Source organism: Metopolophium dirhodum, chromosome 1 (genome assembly GCF_019925205.1).
Source record: "Metopolophium dirhodum isolate CAU chromosome 1, ASM1992520v1, whole genome shotgun sequence".
NCBI lineage: Eukaryota > Metazoa > Arthropoda > Insecta > Hemiptera > Aphididae > Metopolophium > Metopolophium dirhodum.
In genome coordinates, this window is record NC_083560.1 from 94,919,306 (window position 1) to 94,945,382 (window position 26,077).

A 26,077-nucleotide genomic window follows, 5' to 3' on the forward strand; every position below is an offset into this window, starting at 1 on the left:
AAGTACAAAAAAAATTATAAACTTGATTTAAAATATAATTCAAGGTAGGTACATGAATATTATAAAAGAAAGTATTGTTGTAACTCAACTCTTAAATAAAATAACAAACTTTTAGAATTGTCTATAAATTAAAACATAATAAATTAATATAATTATCAAAAAATAAAAACCTACTTCCATAACAATGCTTGTAATAACTAAATAGTAAAATAATAATGAAATATAACACAGTTTGTAAATATTTTTTTTTTTTTTTGTAACAAAACTGGTATAATAATAATTCAAAGTTCATTATAATATAGCAATATTTAAATCAAAAAGGAAAAAAAAAAATTCAAATACTCTTATAATATGTAAGACAATACTCTGGATGTATGTTTATAATAAAATGTATTGGTAAACATCTGTTAACTTTAATTAATTCAAAACTGTGCTGTATAAATATCAACAAATATTCTGAACATAAAATCTTGAATTTGATATCTGAAATTGTAATTAAATTGTAAACTATTAAATAATACCATGAAAAAACAACAATCTACATATGAAAATAGGTTTATAATCTCAGTTTTGACTTTTACTATAATAGTATAATCTATATATTTTCCGTTTTCTCTATATTGTTAACAATCACAACTATATTAATTATTGAATAATTATTATTCAAGTATTAAGTAACCTGTCTTTTGCATTGCTCTGGGACTCTGGCACTCACAACTCAATGTTTTTCATTATTATATTTATTAAATAATCAACATAGATCATTGAAACTGGTAACAAATTACTTATATTTAATATTTTTATAAAAGAAAAGGTTTTTACCACTTTTCTATATTATTATAAATATTTCAAACAATAAAATGTTTCAAGTTTGCAATATAAAATTAATTTAAATAATATTATCATTTTTCTATAGGTAATAATTTAGAAGGTTTAAACATTAAAATGTAACACTTTGGTACAATAGATAAAATTAAATCAGTATTTAATTATTAATTCTGAGTATATATTGTATAGAGAAACAATGTACTATAAAAATACCCTGTGCTCCCGGGGAGGCGGACAAATTTTTGTCTATAGATGGCTTATGGAAAAATTTGCCGCAGAGGCAAAACTAGTGTAGTAACGCTACCTATTAATAATTATTGTACACAAATACCAGTGTCAAATAAGTCATTATAATAATTACCTTTAATCTAATATGAACAATATAGCAGTAAAATAAATTATTATATTTTTATTAATATGCCAAATAATAAAATACGAGTAATAATATAATATAATTTAATTTCACCTATTACAAACAAAATAATATTGTTAGCGCGCTCTGTTGTCAGCGTCAATGAACTAATATGTAGCGTAGCATAAAATATCAAACATTGTTTCTATACACAATATAAACTCAATGTTATGAGTTATTTTATAAATATAAAAATTGAGTTTTATTTATTTCTATAAAAAGATAATAGTAGTATAATTAATATTTAATTTATTAAATTTATTGCACTTTATTAAGAAATGTTCATAATTTTACCATTGGTTTATGTAATGATATTCTGCGACTTTGATTTATTGTATCTTAGAACACGACATCTAAGCCACCCAACTACAATTTTTTCATACTCAATATCTGTATTTATTTGTGGAGCATAACATTCTTGCAAAACTCCTATAAATGTTAAATACGTACGAGAAATTGAAATAAAATAATTTGCAGGTGAATAAAAAAAATCTACATTACTTTTTAAAATGTTAATCAAACATGTATCACGAATCTTAGTCATCTTTCCTTTTCCTCTACCAGTCCATGTACACTTTGTTGCATATTCTTCAGTGATAAATCTTGACAAAGCACGTCCTACATGATCTTTAAAGGAACGGCCACCAATTGTTTTAATATAAATTTCCTATTAATAATAAGACAGTTATATTAGAAAATCCTAAATTAATATATTTTACATAATATTAAAAATGCTCAACTAGTTTATATCCAAAGTCAAATTCGTCCCTTATTATACATTCTTCTATATGTTTTAATGCATCTGAACTGTTTATAGGAAACTTTTCTAAAAACTGTGCATCTAGAGTTTTGGTTGGTGGTAACTCCATTTTGGCAAAAAGTTTTTGCAAATTATCCAATTTTGACAATACTTGGCTTAACATGAATTTTATATTTACTCCACCATTGAAAATTCCATATAATAAATGTTTTATGTCCAAGTCTACGCACAAAATTAAAAATTGTCAATCACAAACAACAAACATAATATTAACTATACTTCAAAATATATTTATTAAACTTAATAATGTAGGACAAGTTCAGATTTTAAGAGAAAAAAGACTATGTTTACTATTTAAATGAGTGGAATCATCATTCTGAATGTCAGTTGACTTGGGTGTGTTCATCATTATTGTCTCTTGGCCAGTTTTCATCCCATCATTAGGCAGATTATTATTCTAAGTTTAATAATAGTACAAAAATATTGTAAATAAGTAAATAAAAATAAAATAAGAACTTCAAAATTAGTAAAATTTTGATGACAAATCATTATTAAGTATACAGTGAAACATATAAATACTGGACATCTCAGTCACTAAAATTCTGTTCACAGTTCAAAGGTGTTCGCTGTTATTCAGAGGGTTCAGATTGTAGTTTGTTCCTGAAAAAGTGTCTTGTTATTTGGAGGTTTCCACTAATACACCCTATCAAAAACCCCTAAATAGGAATCAGGTAGTAGATTAATGGAATAGTATTATATAATTAAGTCTTATTTTAATTTTCAAATTTTATAAAATTTCGCAAATTTGGCACAAAGCCCCTTAAAAGGATTTGATACAAATTGTTTTTAATGTAACAAGTTCAATAATATAAGCAATTTTCTAAGTTTATGTGTGCGTTAAAATGATCAGTAGTATGTGTGACCATAGTGTAAAAAAATAGCAAAGTGCAAACCGCAAGTGCAAGCTCATCTCAATAATGCATTACACAAATATTATATTTATTTTTGTATAAAATTATTAACCTTTTGACAGTTGTATTTTTTTCTTCTTGTGGCTTTTACAACTAAGAATTTTTTTACGCCAATACAACCAGCAGATCCAGGCTTAACTTGGTGGGGGGGGGGGCAAATTCCCCATTTGTCCCCCCTGGATCTGCCACTGAATACAACATTGCATTATGTACCATTTCTTGTATTAACAAACAAATTTAACCCATGATATGGCCAAAACCACTTTTTAATTTTTCATAAAGTTTGCTTGAAAACAACTTCCTTTATTTTATTTAACTAATTGTTTAGTTTAATTTTATTAGTATTTGAAAAATGCTTGGTATTCAAAAGTTAAAAGATAAAATTTTGAAGAGTGAGTTACAATTTCAAAAAAGTGAATTTTATTTTCATGTTACCTTCATTACAAATTCAAATATTTTTTCAAAAGTATTATCCGATTACTACAATAATCAGTACAATTGGCACAAAATAAGTCTGTTTTATCAGAAATCCCAGGAAGGTTAATCCAAAAACTTGAAAATCGGAGATCTGCTGTATAGGAAGTTGGGCATTGAAAAAATCACTAATGGATAGTTTAAATTTCAATTCAATGAAAAATCGATTCTGACGTGAAGTTAGTTCTACGGATATCTTATAATAATACATTTATATTAATATCATTAATATTAGTAATAATTTATTTTATTAGTAATACTGTGACAAGTTAACAAGTTTTGAAAATAAAATGCCATATATTATATAAAAACTATTGAAATAATATTATACAATAGAAAATTATTATTAATGATTTATAAACGTCTAATAAAATGGTACAAACAGTTATAAATATTTTGGAAAATTAACCATGCGTAGAAAATGATAATATATGTAAAATGTAAAATGGCAAAATGTAAAGTTTTAACAATTAGTGTTTTTTGAATAATAAAACAACTAATATTAATGGATGAAAATTTGTTATTTTATGATTAATTACCCAATTTTGTTAAAATTTGAACTTTATTGCTGGTAAAAATAAATGTAGTTTTACACAATTTTTTTTATTCCAGTAAGAATAACTTATGAGGCTTGCATAGTATTAAATTGTTAAGACATAGGTATCTATTCAAATTAAAAATTTATGAATTTTACTACAAAATAATTTTCAAATTTTCGTGTTTTTGATATTCATTCATGGTTGAAAGTTCAAGTGGGTACCTCTCTACTGTACAGTAATTGTCTACTGTCAAGACTCTATATTACGGCCAGAATAAGAACGTACCCGGGCGACGGACCAAAACAGGTTAGCCCAATAAGTTGGGCTTAATGGGATATAAAATCATTGTATACAAAAAACAATTCTGAATAAATGTTTGTATTAAAAAAATATTCCTATGTATCTTTAATATTTTCAACTGCTATTACAACTTATGAGGAATAGCTAACATTAGAAACTTGAATAGAAAAATTCCCTTAATAAAAAAAAAGTTCACTGTAAAGTCACATTCAATTTTAGGATTGTTTGAATTTAAAATGTTTAGGATATTTGATATTCAGCGGTTTTAAATTATTAAATTTTATTATTTATATAAGTATGTTAGAATGACATACAGTCTACGCTGAGAATCGTTTTTTGTATGCAATGATTTATCATTGAATTCAAATCTAACACATCCATTATAATGGCATACTCAACAACTACTGCACAGGAGAGCTGTACCCAACCCACTTGTCCACCTTTTTATTTGTTTAGTTTTTCCTTACACTTTTGAAAACTATTGGGAATTTTTTTTTTACTATTGACCCGCCAAAGAGTATCCAACTAGATTCACATTCTTCTCAGAAAATATGCTGAAGTATTCAATCAAAGCATTTTTATTGCCTTTAAAAAGTGATGACCGACACACATAAATCATTGTAAAACCAATACATTCATCGCTTCACACAGAATCTAAAAGACATATTAGTTCTGGTGATGTAGATTGATTCTAGTTATATTTTTGAACAGAAGATTATTCAAGTGATACCTATTTTAAATACACTCCAATTTCATAATTTTACTTAGAGCCGAGCTTTTATTGTAAAAAAAACATGTTGGTCAATAACCAGCACTTGATTACATTTGAAAATTTATAAGATAGTAAATTGAAATGTTTGAAAAGGACATATAATATACGGCGTTTACAATATTTCATAATTTCCAAATTGAAATTCAAGTTTTTTTTAATGTTTTAAAAATAATATTTTTAATTACCATCAACTTAATTGAAATAAAAATTGTAGAATTAAGTGGTATTTTTTCTTATACAGGGTGATTTATTTAGCGTAAAACACTCATTATCTCAAAAAGTATTAATGTTTTTGAAAAAATTTTTTTACATAATTTCAAGTTGTTAAAAAACATCATTTTTATTAAAAAATGATATTTTTAAATATTTTTATCCTTATATTTTTTTAAGTTTTTACTTTTTTGAATGACAGCATAGAGTTTTAATTTCATTTTCCAAAGCAGAATATTTTTCTAAGTATTTTAATACATAAATATCGAATTTAGGACGAGTAGTTTATGAGTTATAAGTATTTAAGGTTTAGACAAGCGGAGTAGTGGTTTTGCACATTTGCGGGGTAACCCCATACCACTCCACTCCGCCCATCAAAACTTTTAATGCTTATACCCTCATAGACTACTCGCCCCAAAATTAGTTTTTATGAATCAAAATACTTAGAAAAATATTCTGCTTTGGAATATGAATTTAAAACTCTATACTGCCATTCAAAAAAGTAAAAAAATTAAAAAGTTATAAGGATAAAAAATATTTAAAAATATAGTTTTTTAACAACTTGAAACTATGTAAAAAAATATTTTCAAAAACATTAATACTTTTTGAGATAATGAGTGTTTTACGCTTTATGAATCCACCTGTATATGTATGTATAAATACAAAATGCAAGGGCATATTTTAGCAAATATTTTGGTAGTTTTCTGTGCATATATTTCTGGTCCATAATAATAATGAATCAAATTATGATCATCAACATTTTCAAAAAAATAAACAATATATCATAAAAAATATATAAATACTATATACACACTGTACCTCTAATAACTGACTTGAAGAACATGCATCAGTCAGCATATTAACATTCCAAGGTTTTGATAAGTTGTACTTTTTAACATTTTTCGGTGTAATCAGTGGAATATTTATTAAAGAAGATTCAGCTAATATTATTAGATGGTGCCAAGCTTGAACATAATCATCTTTAAAAAAAAAATTAAAGTCTTGTTTAGTTGTAGGTATCCTTTACGGTATCTTATAGTAATTAAATTTCCAAAATAAATATTACGCTCAAATATTTATTACACAGGTATTACTCATAATACTATTAGCCTAAAGCTAATTTAAAGACTTACCAAATGGTCTATTGATAATTAATTTTACTTGAAATGTTAACCAAGATGAATTTGGAGGGTCAGCTCTTATTGCAACTTCGCTAGTAATGTGTTTACCAGGAGGCCATAGACAGTACAATTCATTTCCATTACCTTTTTTTTCAAATAACCAGTTCATAGGTAATACACCATATTCATCAGATTTTGGGAAGTAGGCCGCTACCCAAGACAACTAAAAAAATGTATATTCATTTTTATGATTATTTAAATACCTAATAGTATAAAGTCAACAAATCTAACTCAATAAATAAATTTTATTAATTTAAATTACTGAAAGATATATTTGAGTACAGTTAAGTTTTTTATAACTCAAGGAAGTTTTATTTGTTATACTATATTATTATTTTCATTTGTTCTTAATAATAAATATGTAGGTATAATCATTTATTATTATTATTGATCATACTAAATATCAACGAGTTAATAATAAATAAAATGACTGTTTACTAAGCTTAGCAAGAAGTTTATGGTTGAAAAAGTTTATATATTTTTAACTCATAAGCCCAATCAGTTATAGCAGGGCTATAAAACAACTTACAAACGGAGCGCTATTATATCTAGATTAAATGTTCCAATACTCAATGAGACAAAATTAAGCATCAACAGTATTGGGAAAGCTACCTACATTTTTTTGGTAATTAAATTACGGTACTGGTTTGAGTACCAGGCATGTGAAAACTTTATAGTCCCGCTACTCAGATTTGTTATATAGTCGACATCCATTATAACAAATATATCGGGTAAAGCCGTTAATAATCTGACTGTTCTCAGAAAAAAGATACCATTACTATGACAAAACCTTGGTACCATACCTATTAATAACATGATATGGCTTATATAAAAACAATAATAAAACAGACATAACATCAAACCATTTAAAAAATAACATCCGTGTCTAAGTACGTTTTTGTTCGTCGTTATTCAATTTACAGAGTTATAAAATGCGTATTATTATTTTATATAATAATATTATTAAAATAAATTTAAAAGATTTGTGCCAAGAAAAGTGCCCGTTGTGAATGCCAAAACTCTTATTTATATTAATATATCATTAATCATTAATAACACTTTTTTTCAAATATAATATTATTATACAAATAAAAAAATGAATTAGGTTCTATCACTTATATACTATTTGTTATTTTTATTAAATATTATTTATTTATTGGTAAGTTTTTTTTCCAATATATTTATCATTATGGATGGCGGCGAGATAACAAACCTGAATGGCAAGGCTATATAGTATTCAGACACCTGGGCAGGGTCACAGTGGCATACATAGATGTTAAGGGGATCAACCCCCCCCCCCCCACACAAAAATTATTGTTGGTACTGCATTTTAATATGGTAATTAATTTATAATATTAATTAAATATATTTTTTTATAAATGCCTTCCTGAAAATCATTATAAATTACCTTTCAAAATTGTAATTAAATTATTCTTAAGTTCCTTTTTTTTTATTTGTAAAGTAATATAATTTTTTAGTTAAAAAGTTACTTTATTTGGTACAATATTAAAATGTATTTTTATATTTAAGTTCAAAAATAACAGTGTAGCTCAATAAATATATTGTTGATAAATTAACAACTAGGTAATGAGAATCAACAACATGAAATAAAATAAAATGCTTATTTAAGAATTAAAGAAAAGAAAAATCCTTGAAAACATCATTCATTATTTTTTTGAATGACAATGCATTTTTCAAATTATACCATAGTAAAATACATTTTTTTGTCAAATAACTATTGCAAAAATGTTATTGTCAGAAATTTGTACTTATTCAATATAATAATATACATAATATTATCAATTAATTTAGTAAAATGTATTCAAAAAATAAAGCAACAAGTAAATTTGGTAATTTTTTTATCTGCTTAAAGTTAACTTAAAATGCTTGAAATAAAGTGTACTTGATTAAATTTGATAATTTGATGGTAATTTCCAGGGTTTGGGACTTGTTGCACAACAAATTATCAAAATATGCTTAAATATGTGCAGCTTAATTTTTATATTATTTTTGAGAAATGCATAAAACATATTATAATTTTGGAAATAAAAATTTAAAAATGAGTAGGTAGGTACTTACATGAACATAGGTAATACAAATAATTTATTCACATGTTTACTAATTCAAATATATATTGATTAATATGGACACTAATGCATATTTTGGGCATTTTTAAACTATTGTGAAATAAATCAACTTGATTTTTAGAAATACTGGCACGTGTACTAGTTTTTCATTTCTTCGTACAATCTAGAATATAGATGTTGATTGGTTTTGGAAAAGAGACTTTTAAAATCTTAGGTACTTATGTACTATAAAATCCTCATATAGGGGGGATTTAGGGGGCAACTACTACCAACAATTTTAACAGCCCTCACAAACATTATCTAATTTTTTTTTATGCTTTTTCAATATTATAGTAAGGCTTCAAGCTTCAGCCTCCCTAAATCTTTCCAAAACACTATTTGCGCCTATGCTACCTATCCAAGCATAATTTATTTTAAGAAATATTTTTGAATGTTATCCAAATATAATTTTTCCCAAACATTTTGCGAAGGTACCTACATAAAAATAAAAATTATATGAAATATGCACAAATATGCTAAAATTGCTCAAATATGCACTTTTCCTAAAATATGATGAAAAATGCAAAAATATGCAAATTCAAACTTTATATTTAATTTTACCATTTCGTAAAACAAATTTATAACTTACCTAGAATAATCTACAACCAATACGTACTAAAAAAACATGCAAATCAAGAAGTCCCAAACCCTATTAATTACTTAAAAAGTACTTTTGCTACAGTAACTTATAACTTAAGATACTCCCTAACACTGAGCATTACTTAGTTAAAATGTTCACTTTCTAATAGCCATTAACTTAATAACTTATAGCCTTTTTCAGTTAACTTTAAAAATAAAACAAATATATAATTGCCAAGAACACTACAGTTGGTTTGCAATAACAAGGAATGGTACGATAAATTTTATAATAAAATGTTAAGTTATTTTTTAAAATTATTGAAAGTTGCACCATCACTGTATAACTGGTATCAAATTTTTAAAAAAATGTATCAACTTCAAAATAAATACCTATTTTGTATACCTATAATAGTAATATATTTTTTGATTTTTCATAATATGTTCGATGTACGCTGATGTACCCAATAGGTAGTGTAAATTCATTAAAATCCAAACCATACTTATAACTTAACGTCTTTAATGTTGTTTTGACTAATTTAAGTTAATTTGTGGTTCTATGAAAGCCTGGATTAAGTATCAATTGGGCCCCGGGACACCATACACTTAGTGGGCCAAAAAAAGACAATTTGTTTATAACGTTTTTAAACAAGTAGTTGTACCAATAATAAAATCGACTTTATTTTTCAAATGGTAACCACTATATTTTTTGATGGATTCTAGTAAAGGTTTTTTTCTGAACATTTTTACAGTCAAATGATCAATTTTGGTTCACTAGTTTATTAACTGTGGACCTCTAATGTTCAGTATAATATGCATTGATACTTTTAACTGAAATACCTACCTACCCAGACAGCAATTTTATGATTAATAATATTATTATAACATTGTAATAACGAATAATAGTAGTATAACGTTATTATAATACTATAATAATATTATCATAACAAGCAGATGCCGTCTGGGTAATTTACAAGAGCTAAATAATTTTTTCTCATAACTACCTTTTTATATACTTAAATAGTTAAATCGGTAATCTAAAATGCTCAACAAAAAAGAGCAACAAACAAAACGAAATCAGTGCCCCCCCCCCTTAATCCGGGCTTGGTTCTATGCGCGTAGACAGTAGGCAGATCGTATAGGTATAGGTACTCACATTTGGATTTGAATCACTCATTTTGATAGTTGGTGCAGCAGCGGCGATCCTATTGAAATGAAATAAAGAAAACTGGAATAGAAAAATAGAACACACTTTTAGAAATGGAACAACGAACGCTTTTATCGTCTCATCGAGAGGGGCTCGTGCCGCCACACTTGAACAACAATATTCTTTACGAGAGCGCTGCGAAAGTGCGATTGTCGCGACGCGCTTACAAACTCGTGGGTCCTCGCTAATGTTTTGCGCTCGGCGGGGCGGGGCGGGGTACAGTATTTTTTTCCGTTGTTATTCCCGAATAATTATTATTTATAGCAGTTGTTGACTGATAAACCGAGTCCGTGATTATTAGTATTATCTTCGAAATCGTTCGTATTTTTGATATCTAATGGAGCGCAAAACGTTAAAGACACGTTTGCATTGGAAGTCAGGTTTAAAATACATTCTTGTATTATGGTGTGGGTCGCACAATTTACCTATTCTAATTAATTATTCGATGAAATACAAGCACATTTGCGATGTTGTACGTCTTAAAAACGTCTAGATTAATACGATAATTTCAATCGCTGAAGATAATATTATTCTCTAGTTTTTTTCATAGTACTTTTTCATAGTAGCCCTATGCACGGCTATCAACTCACATTTATCTCGTCGAATAATTTTTTTTTTTCACATAGGATTTTGACAACAATAATAATCACGGATATAAGAATTTATTATATCTTAGTCCGTGATAATAAGTTAAACATAAAATTTAAAACTAAAAAAAAAAAAAATAGTAATTTGGTAATCTCCGTTGAACTGGTGTATCCATAAACGATAAACCTTTACCTCATATACCACCGTTTAAAATATTATATTTGTTAGCATTATAGTATGAAATGGTGTTATTTCGTGGAATATCTATACATAGGTACTTTATAGTTTTATACACTGACCAAATAAAGACGATAAATGATATGAATATAATATCATTTAACTAAATAAATGATATTTTCTCTATCTCCGATGATTGTCTAGTTATATTGTAAGAATAAATAACAATATTACATTGCAAATAGTTAGGACAAAATGATACTTCGGCGGCGCGCAAGATAGTTGTTGTCGTTTTCGTTATCGAAAATAACCAGTGGCGTATTTACTGGACCCACCCCCAAAACCTCTTCAAAAAAAAAGAAAACTAAAAATTCTTACATAATATTTGCAGACCTCGATTTATGTGGGCACGCGCGGACATGGTTTTCTCCCATGAACAAAATATATTTATATGAAATATAGTTTACAATTAACCAACGGACGCGGTCGAACGCTCAAAAATCCGACGTTGCGTGTAACTCAACTTTTCCTTGTATGTATATTACCACTTTATAAACCTCCGTATTAGATAAACTTCAATAATTCTCGAAGCAGTCGAAACACTGCAAGCAATTGACGACGCACACCATTAACTCTCATTGATCTATTTGAATTTTTGCTTTGTAAACAAGACAATAATTATTATTGTCGTAGAATCGTTTACTTCGTGTTTGTATTTCGTTACCGAACGACGGCGACGGCTACAGCCTACAAGTACAGTTCACATTTCTTCAATAAAATAGATAATAATATATTATACTACGTGTGTAAGTACCAAATAAATATATAATACATTATTGAATAATAATAATAACTCATTGATCTGATGTGTACCGTAAGGAATATATTATTTTTAATAATAACATAAAACGTAATTTGCGCGGCGTCAACTGGCTGACAATTAGTGTTCATTTAGGATCACGTTTACAGCTGTTCACCTACGTACTATTTATTTTCTGCCTAGAGATTAGCGAGTGATATGGACAAGGTGGATATATATATCCACCTTGGATATGGACGATTGTTATCATAATGGCATATTTCTACAATTTAAAAGATTCTCTCTTAACACAAGAAATTTTGGATGAACTATGTAAAAAAAAGACGATTACTTAAAAATACTTTAAAATTATAAAATATACTTGTTATATGTAAAATACCTATTCAAATAAAATAAAACAACTATTTTCAATTCTTTTAATCTATTAAAAACTATTTCGTACCTACCTATATTATGTCGGAGTTATTGGACCCTCCAGAAAAAATTGAAAATACGCCATTGTAGATGCGACGATTAAATTGATTATTTTATTTAGTAATAAGTAATAACAATGATTACATACTGCTAGATAGTTGTACTTCAACACGTTTTGTGTATCAATACGTTTATGGTACCTTTCTATATAATATTTTTGTGGTGTAAGTATGAAAAGGTGGGTAAGTGGATGTCGCTCTGCTGTACAGTAGGTGACAAGTAATGGATGGTGTTGAATTTGAATTCAATGATATAATATTATTCTATAAGAAAAACGATTCTGAGCGAAAACGGTCAGTCAGCCTATGATATTACCAAGTATATATTTGATGATATTATTGTGAATAAAGTAATTTATATATTATCTCCTTATGTTGAACCTTGTTTTAAATTTTCAATCCTTAGCTATAAAAGTTGAACATTTTATAAATTTTCAACTACAAAATAATTATTAAATTTTAAATTTGATAAATTTTGTCAAAATTCGAACTTAAATGCTTATAAAAAAAATTGTACCCATGTATTTTTAATATTTTTCAACTGCTATTGTAAGATTATATAAGGAGCATTGCATTCAATTTTCACGTTTTTTTTACCCAACAAATAAAATTTTATTGATATATATAGAAAAAAAAAACTAAAAAAATTGAAAACTGACTATGTCCGTAAACAGCTCAAAAAGAGTCAAAATATTTTCAAAATTGTACGGTGTATAGAAAATGAAAACATTCAGTAAAATTTTCATGTACCTACAGTTATTCGTTTTTGAATAACAACAAAATAGCAAAATCGTTACATGAGAAATTGAGTGAATATCAAATGTTGTAAAAATATGAATTTCAAACGCTTATAAAAATTTAATTTGACTTTCTTGCAGACATTTTTTTTTTATAAAAGTAGACAAACTTACGGATAATTTTGTATTACATTTTCAAATCTTAGATTTAAAAAGAAAAATTTTTATGAATTTTCAACTCAAAATAATTTGCTAATTTTCGTGATTTTTCCGTATTTTGTCAACATTTGCACTTTCAATGCTTATAAATAAAAACTGTGACTAAGGATTTTTAATTTTTTTAATCTGCCTTTGAAACAATAACCTAGGAGCTTTCTATTAAATTTTCAAGCTTTTTTTAACCAACAAATAAAATTTTATTGATATTTGTAGAAAAAAAACTAAAAAAAGGTGGGTAAGTGGATGTCGCTCTGCTGTACAGTAGGTTACAAGTGGGTCACTGTAATGGATGGTGTTAAATTTGAATTCAATGATATAATATCATTGTATAAGAAAAACGATTCTGAGCGAAAACGGTCAGTCAGCCTATGATATTACCAAATATATTTGATGATATTATTGTGAATAAACTGCAGGGCTTGCAAACGTTATAATAACGTTATGATTATAACGTTATATTTGATAAAAAACGATTGAAATTTGTAAACGTAATTATAACGAAAAACGATAAACATAAATAAATAAATAACACAAAACAAAACGTAACGTTTAACAAAATATATGATATATCATTAAACAAAACATAACGCAAAACGGTATATTATATTGTATTCCATTAAACAAAATAATTAATCTCCAATTATTTAATAATACTTAGTATTATTCAATTATTTATTCGATCCAAGAATTAATTTTATCCCGTATCCGGCCTATCCGAGAGATCCCGTATTAGATTTATTTTAAAATTTAATAAGAAGGTATTAATAGAATAATTTAATTACCAATAGCTAATAATAGTGATACTCTGATAATATTGTACTGTACTATCTGTACTACGGTCGGAATTTATACCATTCAAGTTATTCAACTATTGTGTTCGGTGATCAGTTTGCTCAGATTTGTTCAGTCGTCAGTGTTTGTGTAATTGTATATTTTATATTTATTATTTTATAATAAAGTCCTTAGAGCCTAGGCAATTTATTAAATTCAATAATACATTATCACTTATAACTTAAGATTAATTATCATCATACTGTTTTATCATTTATTTTGTTTCCATTTCTTTACGAACTATGTATATTGTAATTTAATCTGTATCACTGTACTCTATATTTTGTAAATAATATGTAATTGGGTTATCTAACCCATTTAATTAAATAAATAAAATTACACAATACCTACTTAAAACTCAGAATAGGGAAATTATGTCCCCAAAAAAGGTCATAGTCATATACTTTTTAATTGCGGCCTGTGTACTTTTAAAACGGGTATCTAAATGCTTTTAAATATTAAATAACGATAAACGCAAAAATTGTATAACGTTTTAATTATGAATAACGTTAAACGCAAAAATTGTATAACGTTTTAATTCTGAATAACGATAAACACAAAAGTTGAATAACGTTTAAATTTTGAATAACGATAAACTCAAAATTTGTATAACGTTTTAATTGTAAATAACGTAAAACAATATTTTTTTTTCAAATGCAAGCCCTGGAATAAAGAAATTTATATATAACCTAAATACGTGGAGCCTTGTTTGAAATTTTCAATCCTTAGCCATAAAAGTTAAACATTTTATACATTTTTAACTACAAAATAATTAATAAATTATAAATTTGATAAATGTTGTCAAAATTTGAACTTTAATTGCTTATAAATAAAAACTGTGACTAAGGATTTTCAATTTTTTTAATCTGCCTTTGAAACAATAACCTAGGAGCCTTCTATTAAAGTTTCAAGCTTTTTTACTCAACAGATAACATTTTATTGTTATTTATAGAAAAAAAAACAAAAAAAGTGGAAATTGACAATGTCCGTAAACAGCTCAAAATAAGTCAAAATATTTGGAAAATGTTATTGTGTATAAGAAATGCAATTATAAACATTCAGTCAAAATTTCGTGTCCCTACGGTCATTTGTTTTAGAGTTACACCAAAAACCAAAATCGATTTTCTCAAAAACAGATTTTGCGTAAAACTTCCCGTTTTTCCTTAATTTTTCTTTTGTTTTTCACGTTGCTTTTGAAAACTACTTGGAACTTTACTTTTAACCTCCCAAAGTACCAACTAGATTCACTTTCCTATCAGAAAAGTTACTGTTGAAGAAAATCCAAGCACTTTTACTGTCCTAAAAGGTGATGACAGACACAAAAATAAAAAAAAAATAAAAAAAAAAACACACATCATTGTAAAATCAATACATTCTTCACTTCGCTCAGAATCTAAAATATTTGTGTAAGAGGGTGTCCCTATGTTCTACAGTATGGCTTACAAGTGGTCACTGTATAATGTATGGTGTTAAATTTGTATTCAATAATATAATATCACTATAGGTATACGAAAAATGATTCTGAGCGGAGATGGTTTGAAAACCTAGGGAATTTTATATTATATTTATATTGTTATAAATAATACGGTAGCCGGTCAAGTTGAATTATTATTATTTTATTATCATCATATTTGCATAGAATAATATGCTTAAGAAGTTTTAAGTACCACCACAAATAAAAGTTTAAAATATAACAGAAAACCAAGATCATTCATCTTAGTTTAAGTATATTTCGAGTATATCTAATTTTGTCCAAATTTGAATTAAAAATAACTATAAAAAAAAACTTCGCTTTTTAGATTTTCTGGTTACAGAATAACCTACTTACGTGGAACCCTGATTTAAATTTTCAATCCTTAAATATAAAAGTTAAATTTGATACATTTTTAAATTTTAAATTTTTTGTCAAAATTCAACTTTAAACGCTTATAAAAAAAATCTTCTAAATTATTATAAAAATATATACATAAATCATTTTTTTTATATTTTTATAAGTTTGTTCATTATTTAAGGCAAATTAATGTATAAAATATTTTTCCACCATCATTTAATACCCTATTTCATCAAATGTATGTTAAACAGTGTTTATTTTAATCAATGCATGTGCAAAACTGCTCAAGACAGTCTAAAGAGTTTTAAGATATCCATTCACAATAAATAATAATATGAACAGTTATTAAAAAAACATTTATTTTTATTTTTAATTGTAAATTATTCATTTATATCTATTAAAAAAAACAATTTCCCGATGGGTGGTAATTTGGAAGGGGTGGGTGGATTAATCAAATTATTTGAACTGCCAGTTTCAATTTTATTCGGCGCCACTGCATCTTATAATCATTTTATAACTTCCACGCGTGACGCTAATAATTAATTAAACCAAATCGTTTTTTTCTTGAAATATTGTTGTCGTAGAATTGTAGTCTAGTTGTTGCACAGATCCCTGCATTACCTTTGCCGTGATCAATGAATGCAGGGGCGTGACAAAAAATAGTATGTGTGGCTCGTGCGGGAAGGCAATTTCAGTTCCCGCCTTTGCCACACAATATACTATTACAAGATAATATAAAATCAAATTGCTCAAAACGACAAAACTATAGATCGTGAATCGTGATCACAAATTCGCAACCAGTATGAGACATGAGTTTGGTGACACAGTACACTCCATACACAACACATGCACTAAAATATAATATGAAACAAAACCAAACTACTAAACTTATTCCAAAAATGTATAAACATGGATACGAGTATACTATTTTAAGAATAAATAATTATAATAATAAAATAATTACACATACACATTTACTTGAAATAATTTGCCATACTCATAGACGTAGGGTGATCAAATATATTGGGGGGAGGGGGGCTGGAAACACAATTAATAATAATAAAAAAAACACTATAAACTAAATCAAAATAAGACATTTATTTGTTTTCAACTATAATTCCAAACGTCTATTAGTTTTTGAGTAGATATTTTTATATATCATTTGGATCAATATTATTTGAAATATCTCTTTAAATGTTTAGTATTTCCAGGGAGGAAAAACGGCCTTGAGTCATAGTTGACACGTCTCATTGTCGAAAATGACCTCTCACATGATGCCGAAGAAATTGGTAAGGCCAGAGCTAAATTTAAAAGTTTATATACATTGTTAGGAAAAGTTGAAATTGTTATATTATGTTTTTTGAATAAATTATTTTGATTTTTTGTTCGGGTTCATTATCATATTTTTGAATACAGTTTTTGGCAACCATGATTTTAAGCCAATTCCATTAATAATAATAGTTTATATTTTAACATTTACAAAATAAAGATAAAATATTTATTTATATATATAAAGTGCTAATCCATTGTAAATTGAAAATAAACTTAGTTTATAAGTTATTATGCAAATTTTGATTAATAATGGACTTAATAAATACATTTTAAATGTAAGCACTAAGCACTTACTTTTTTCCATTTACCGATAAATCATAAATAATTACAAGAGTGGTCATTTTAGTATAATTTTCATTCGCCACAAGCTCAATATATTATGCACAATTTAAATTTACTAAAACAGGAAAAAAAATAAGCAAAAATAATACAAATAACCTTGGGGGGGCAGGATATTACCCTATTATTTTTCAGGTAAACATTTCCATGTAAGAGATTACACAATATCTTTGATCTTCAGGTAAAAATGTTATGCGTGTAGAAGTTTACATTTGGCCGCCCAGATCAACCGAATGACAACCCATAACCTGGTATACAGGACCCGGTGAGGGCGACCGTATATCACCTGGGCAGAACGGACGGCGGAAATCCAACGGACACTGCAGTTCCAGCCACACATGGACCTGCCACAGCTGCCTACTCAGATTCTACAACCACAGCCAAGGCCACCCCAACAACAAACGGCGGAAAAACCAGTGAGTGAACGTGACGCCCGTGGAGCCGGGCTGTCAAAGGCACCCCTCACACTGGGTGAAGACGGTGGCACAGCTGGCAGGGAACAGGAGGAAGTTCCAACAGCTGAAGGAGAAGGACAAGAGGAAGACCAGGGAACAAGGAGAGCCAGCAACACCGGCTATCCAAGCAACCTGATTTTTTGAATTTGATTACTATAATAATAATTGTGAAGTTAGGGCCGAATGCAAATGCCAAATTGTATACAATATCGTATACGTTTCTTACAAATTACATTATTTGTATTACAATATGTAAAACGCTTTTACGCCTCTTAAGCTATTAACGTATAAGACAATTTTATATGACTATTTTTCTTAAATGATAATTTTTTAAAAATATTTTGATTCTTTTTAATTATTTATAGGTATGCAAAATGTTGGATTTTTTTAGTTTTTTTTCACTTATTTACTATAAAATATTTTGTGCAAAATGCATGACAATTTAATACATGCAGGTTCCTCATAAGTTGTTGTTACTTAATGGAAATTCAAAAAAAAACAAGTTTCCTTAATAGCCAAACTAATTTTTTATGAGGGTTTGAAGACAACATTTTTTTGACTTTGGATTTTAAACAGTTTTAAAGAATTTTCATCGAACAATTTTTTTATTTTATTTTTATTCTAAAACGAATAATCATAGATATTTGACATTTTTACCCGATGTTTATTTTTTATGGTTGACCGACCCAGTTGGACTTCTACGCCTTGCCACCGGGGCCAGACAACTCCTGGATTTGGCTGATAAAATATAAGTCTTTATAAGCTATAGATAAGCTTTTATAATGAATCTGTTATTATTATATTATAATATTTTTCTTTTGTTTTTATAGTACTATCCATGATAGCTTACTCAATTATAATAAATTATAATAATAAGAAATGAACTATTCAAAATTAAATCAGCACTCACAAACACTAGTATTTAAATACACTATGCCAACAACTAAAAAATCTTAATATTTTCTTTAGTACCTAGGTGTCTTATTATTTGGTTATGTGTTTTATGATATAAATATTAAAGATGTACATACACTATTAGCAAATATTATGTATATTAATTAATTATACATTAAACCCAATGAACACAATTTTTACATTTATCTTTTTAAAAACGTTATTAGAAATATAACAATATCTTCTTATAATCTTACATCTACAATACGATTAAACGTGGAACCTTGCCTCAAAAATATATTTTTTAGTTTTAACTGTTGATGGATTATTATTAAATCAATTAAAAAAAGGCTAAGTTATTTCAACGTAGTAAATTAAACTAGTTACATTCTTAAGTTGATAAGAAAAGAAAGAAACTAGTTATGTTAAAATGTTTAAAAAAAATTAATTTTTCAATTAGTCAATTCAACATTTGCATTTTAACTGCAGGTACCAACAGAGGTAGGTAACCAAATACCTACCAAACAAGAGAGATTCATTATACATATGGTTTCCCTGCAAACATACCTATACCCACATCATTACCCACTGCAGTTATTGTCGTTATATTGTTGATACCTCACAGATTTCGAACTATATATATTATTATGCACGGTCGGTAAGAAAAGTTGTGTCGAATACAATACAATACAATACTTATAAGTTAATAGGTGCACGCACATCTACTATTTATTATAATATAACATACCTACATACCGAATAGTTTGTTTTAAGTTTTAACTTTACCCCTTATATAATATTGTATATTATGTCATTACATTAGATATACGACTATACGGGAAAACTTGTATAATTTCGAACGGTAAGGAGGGGTGGATACTTTTGGAATAAATTATTTGTTCATGACGTGAAACATTCACGTCATCGCATCCATCAGGTAGGAAGGTTTATAGACTATAAGGTACTCATTTATACGATAGTAATAATAATAATAATAATAATGATAATAATGTATATTATTATACCCAAACTATATGCGTACAGACATAACAAACACGACGGCGGCGGCGGCGGTGAAGTAATTATCATTTCCGTTAACAAAGTGTTTTACTGAAATCAGTCGCGTTTAATGGAGTCGTCGAACAATTCTGGAACATCCGCGCTGTCAACTCCGCACTGTCGAGTTTATATTATTATTTAATTCAATTCCGAGCCGCGCGCGTGACTTATAGGCTGCTGTGCATTATAGCGTATTTATTATGCATAAACAGCAGACGAATTATATATTATACCTACGACTACAATCGTGTGCATATTATACAATAATTACTGTTAACTGGTAGGCTATATAATGTGTGTGTGTGTGTGTGTGTGTGTGTGTGTGTGTGTGTGCGTGTGTGTCTGTGCGTGTGTGTGTGTATAATATGCATAGTATATTAATATAATATCGCGATACCAATAACCCCAACGTACAGAGATCGACACCATTAGCCCCCCCCCCCCCCCCAGTGGTTGTAGGAGGGTGTTGGGTGTGTCTGGGGTACATATTTTATATGTAACAATTGTTATACTCTTGTTACTAGACAAAATAAAATTTTTTATAAAATATGCGATAAATTAATAGTGCAATTGTTCGGTTATCCACAATGTGCCAAATGTACATTTTGTATATTATGCGCCGTGTACAAGTTAAAAACCATCGTTTACAGTATAGGAGGATAAGTATACCTACCATAACCTAAAACCGTTTGGAATCATTAATTCAGAGTTCTGCATTTTTGCTATTTACTGAACAATAAATAACGATTTAGATTTAGTAATAATCGAATTCAATATTTTATGTACCTATAATTGCTATATGTATAGTCTGTCATCATTAATCGGGCTCGGATTTAAATGCCCTACAAACTATAAAAAAAAATAACCAAAACCATTCATAATAATTTATTAACGTTACATCCCTTATAAAGAGAGGGCCCAAATAGATAAATGGGCCCTTAAATAAAATACTGTTGTCACTAACTGAAATTCAGGTTACGTTATATGATAGATAGGTACTAAAATAATATGCATATTTAATTTTTTTTCCCTGTTTAAATCAAGAACTGGTAACTGAACTTCTTTCGCATTCCTGCGACCAGTGACCACGCATATATAACCAAACCTAATCCAAGTATGGCAAGATTCGAGCAAATACGAACGGTGCATAATGTTGATATAATATATAATAATATTAAATAAATATTATATTAAGTATACGGGGTGGTCCGTTTAACTGCATAACACTAATTTTCCAAGTCAATTTATTATTTTGTATTTTTGAAAAAAAAAAATACTTTTATGTACCTATAGTTTTTGAAATATTTTCAAAGCAATTGATTTTTATGTATCGGTTTTTACGATTTATTTTAATGACAATCTACGCATATAATATTATTGCATGCATTTTTATTTCGTAATCATAGAAGCAGAATAGGTAGGTACCTACTTTTCTACAAAATATGATGACGTACCAATGTAAAGTATAATATTGTATTTATTATTAATTAATTTAGTAACCATATTGTGGATTATAGTGAAATAAATAGCATTTTGAATTTTGATTAATATGCGTTTTAAGTTTGGACGAGCGGAGGGAAACGGCCGAGTCTGTTTTCTGCAAAATATTTTGTAGTTTACCTACCACTTGTAGTCCACTAAACTATATTAAAGCGTCGTCACCGTGTAAATAACAGATGATCCCTAACAGCGATCGAGGGGCCACTCTAAACTCCTGCACACTTCTATATAGCATACTTAGGAGGTATATGCCGCACTATTGCATATACACATTCTACTTAGGTAGGTATGTGTACTGTCTGTATAAACTTTGACTTGTGTACACTCAAACACGCAGTATAACTATAATTGATGGTTATTATTAGCGTATGCTGCAGATATATGATTATTTAATTATCTACGTCATAACAAAGTCTTGCAGGGCTGCGTTTCATCTCCGTATAATATAGGTATTAATATTATGTGTGATTATTGACGCGTGTGATAAATCTTTCACTGACAAAGGTATAACTTCAATGGTATACACCGGTGGAAGTACGGCTAGGGGCCGGGTTGACAGAGGTTAATATTATAATATTATACGGATCGCTATATCGTTGTTCGCAAGCCTCGACAAGTTAATGATAATTTTTAATTAAGTTGATAGAAATCATTTTGAAAAGTTTGAAGTCAATAGTTTTTCTAATTTTTTTTAAAACTCAGATTAGTTAAAAGTTGTATGGAAACTTACAATATTAGCTTATTAACTTAAGTTAAGTTATTTTTTTTATAAATATATATTTAAATAGTCAGTTTATAATATGGTTTAAAATAATAAAAGTAAATGTTTATGCAATATGTATCATTAATAATAATTTTATTTTATACTCGTAATTTAATTATTTATAAATTAATGTAATTTGGATTTGATTAAAAGTAACTCGTTATTTATTAAGTTTCTATCAAACAAATAATTTAAATTTAAAAAAGTTAGCTTCACTTAACTTTAACTTTTTAACTAGTTTATTCTCAGGCTTGATCGTTTGCGAGTTAATTTTAGATTCTGAGCGAAGCGATGAATGTATTGATTTTACAATGATGTGTGTTTTTTTTTTTTATTTTTTTTTTATTTTTGTGTCTGTCATCACCTTTTAGGACAGTAAAACTGCTTGGATTTTCTTCAACAGTAACTTTTCTGATAGGAAAGTGAATCTAGTTGGTACTTTGGGAGGTCAAAAGTAAAAATTTCCAAGTAGTTTTCACAAGCGACGTGAAAAACAAAAGAAAAATTAAGAAAAAACGGGAATTTTTACGCAAAATCTGTTTTCGAGAAAATCGATTTTGGTTTTTGGTGTAACTCTAAAACAAATGACCGTAGGGACATGAAATTTTGACTGAATGTTTATATTAGCATTTTCTATACACCATAAAATTTTCCAAATATTTTGACTCTTTTTGAGCTGTTTACTGCCATTGTCAGTTTTCAATTTTTTTAGTTTTTTTTTCTATAAATATCAATACAATTTTATCTGTTGAGTAAAAAAGCTTGAAAATTTAATAGAAGGCTCCTAGGTTATTGTTTCAAAGGTAGATGAAAAAAATTAAAAATCCAGTTTTTAATTATAAGCATTTAAAGTTCAAATTTTGACAAAATACGGAAAAATCACGAAAAATAGCAAATTATTTTGATGAGAATTCATAAAAATTTTTCTTTTTAAATCTAAGATTTGAAAATGTAATATAAGATTACTCATAAGTTTGTCTACCTTTATCAAAAAAAAAATGTCTAGAAGAAACTTAAATTAAATTTTTATGAGCGTCTGAAATTTATATTTTTACAACATTTGATATTTACTCGGTTTCTCATGTAACAATTTTCTTATTTTATTGTAATTAAAAAACGAATGACTGTAGATACTTGAAAATTTCACTGAATGTTTATATTAGCATTTTCTATACACCATAAAATGTTGAAAATATTTTGACTCTTTTTGAGCTGTTTACGGACATTGTCAGTTTTCAATTTTTTTAGTTTTTTTTTCTATAAATATCAATAAATTTTTATTTGTTGGGTAAAAAAGCGTGAAAATTTAATATAAGGCTCCTGATATATCGTTCTAATAGCAGTTGAAAAATATTAAAAATACATAGGCACAATTTTTTTTTATAAGCATTTAAAGTTCAAATTTTGACAACATTTATCAAATTTATAATTTATTAATTATTTTGTGGTTAAAAATGTATAAAATGTTTAACTTTTATGGCTAAAGATTGAAAATTTAAAACAAGGCTCCACGTAAATAGGTTATATATAAATTACTTTATTCACAATAATATCATCAAATATACTTGGTAAAATCATAGGCTGACTGACCGTTTTCGCTCAGAATCGTTTTTCTTATACAATGATATTATATCATTGAATTCAAATTTAACACCATCCATTACAGTGACCCACTTGTAACCTACTGTACAGCAGAGCGACATCCACTTATCCACCTTTTTTCATTTGTTTTTTATGCGTAGGTGTCCGTAACGAAAACAGTTTTTCAATAATTGTCGTTATATTTAATATATTGTCCGTTTCAATTATTAATCGATGTACAAGTTGTGTATTGTGAATTTATGAACTTTAAAAACTTATATAGAAGCTCATAATACTTGCTGGTGGGCTTAATATGTATAGATTATGACCCAAATCTGTACTAACCCATTCCTTGAATGATCAAATTACGTGTGACATCAATTCAAGGGTTTTCTTAATTTTTAAATTCTGTAGATAGTTCGATCCAAGTTACATTAATAAGTTGGTTTGACAATTTTCTTATTAACGTGGAATAATAATAGAAAATTATTCATAGTAATAGTAATACACGGTTTATAGGTTACTAAGTTACTATAAGAATAGGATATGAGGACGACCCCGTTTTAGTTTACGCTGAGGTGGGTGTGTGTGAAAATTGTAATAAATTAAGATATTAATATATTATTTCAATGTACGTAAACATTTAAGTCCTAACAAATATTTTTGAATTACAACAAAAAAACTAAAATAATTATTCATCGTTTAAGTATACATCTTTGTTATAATTCCAACTTCAAATAGAAAAATCGTCTTTATACCTAATAAATAATATTTTTTATTGATTTTTGGGTTTTAGTGAGAGTTACTTATGACTTATGAGATACCATGTATTTAAATATAAAGCCTTATAAGTTATAAGTTATAAGGTATACAAATTTAACATTTAATACATTTTCAACAACAAAATAATATGAATATGTTCGTGGATTTTACGCATTTTGTCAAAATTTGAATTTAAAACGCTTGTAAAATGAAATCATGCCTATGTATTTTTAAGTTTCTAAAAGAACAACTCATGTGTATGATCTTGTATCAAATTTTCAAGATTTTTAACCATGCCTAAAAAATTTTAACAACATGAAAAAAAGATTTGAAAATTTTAAATGGTTATAAATAGCTTAAAATTAGTTCAAGCATTTTTAAACTTTTATTGGTTTTAGAAAACTATAATTTAAGTTGCCGTGGAATGTTTCATTTTTCTACGATTTATTATCTTTTATTTACATTAATACACTAAAATCTATTGATGATAAATAATGATTTTACGAGTGAATAGCCAGGTTCTTCGAAATTTGAACTTCAGACGCTCGTGAAAACATTGTGTACGAATATACTTATTTTATTTTTTTATAAGTCTAGTAAGCAAAATTTATATAGAAGTATAGAACTTTATATTAAATTAAAAATGTAATGTAGGCTATGTATAATGTATATTCTATACTATAAAATAATATGCACATTTTGGTGATTTTAATGAATTTTATAAAAATATAGTATTAAATGGGTAGGCATATTATTAAAAACTGACAAAAGAATCTTTCTATACCAGGTCTGATGGATAAAGATCAGTATTATTTTGAATAAATAGATAGTTGCTTAACAACTGGATAATTATTTAAGCATTTCAGCGTTTAATTTTTGTCATTAAAAAGTTGTATTATCTGTAATTTGATACTGTTTTGGGACGTCCTCTGTAGAAGTTTAGCCAGATTTAAAATACATGCATACCTACTAAAAACTTTCCTCGTAATCTGATACACTGGAATTTAAATTTTCACTATTAGCATTTAGCAATAACAATTTGTGTAGCTGTAGGTATTTATACTTTACACAAAGAATGTTGTGCTTTTATATCAACTTCACTACCTAATTAATATTTTCTGGAATCCAACGCATTTTAAACGAGGAATAAAAACGTGTAGCTTAAATTGCATATCCATGCTCCTATCATATTGCACCTATGTTCCGTGTGAAATATTAAAAAATAAATTTGAATTTATTATGAAATTTGTCACAATATAGAGTGAAGAAATTAAATAAGAACGTATCTAGCCAAAGTTATGATTATTTAATTGTTCAAGGTAAATTTTTAAATAAATTAAAATAGGTATTAGTTGTACAT

General features: G+C 27.3%; 1 protein-coding gene across 1 annotated transcript; it reads right to left on the reverse strand.

The window, feature by feature from the left end:
- LOC132935485 (uncharacterized) lies at nucleotides 1-10,561 on the reverse strand. The gene is made up of 8 exons (XM_061002053.1): nucleotides 10,306-10,561; nucleotides 6,400-6,610; nucleotides 6,086-6,246; nucleotides 2,352-2,457; nucleotides 1,981-2,222; nucleotides 1,742-1,907; nucleotides 1,535-1,669; nucleotides 1-483 (listed from the first exon to the last, which is right to left on the reverse strand). Exons 1-7 carry the CDS (start codon nucleotides 10,324-10,326, stop codon nucleotides 1,542-1,544), a joined length of 1,035 nt encoding a protein of 344 aa, XP_060858036.1. The 5' UTR covers nucleotides 10,327-10,561; the 3' UTR covers nucleotides 1-483; nucleotides 1,535-1,541.
- Nucleotides 10,562-26,077: the final 15,516 nt, after the last annotated feature.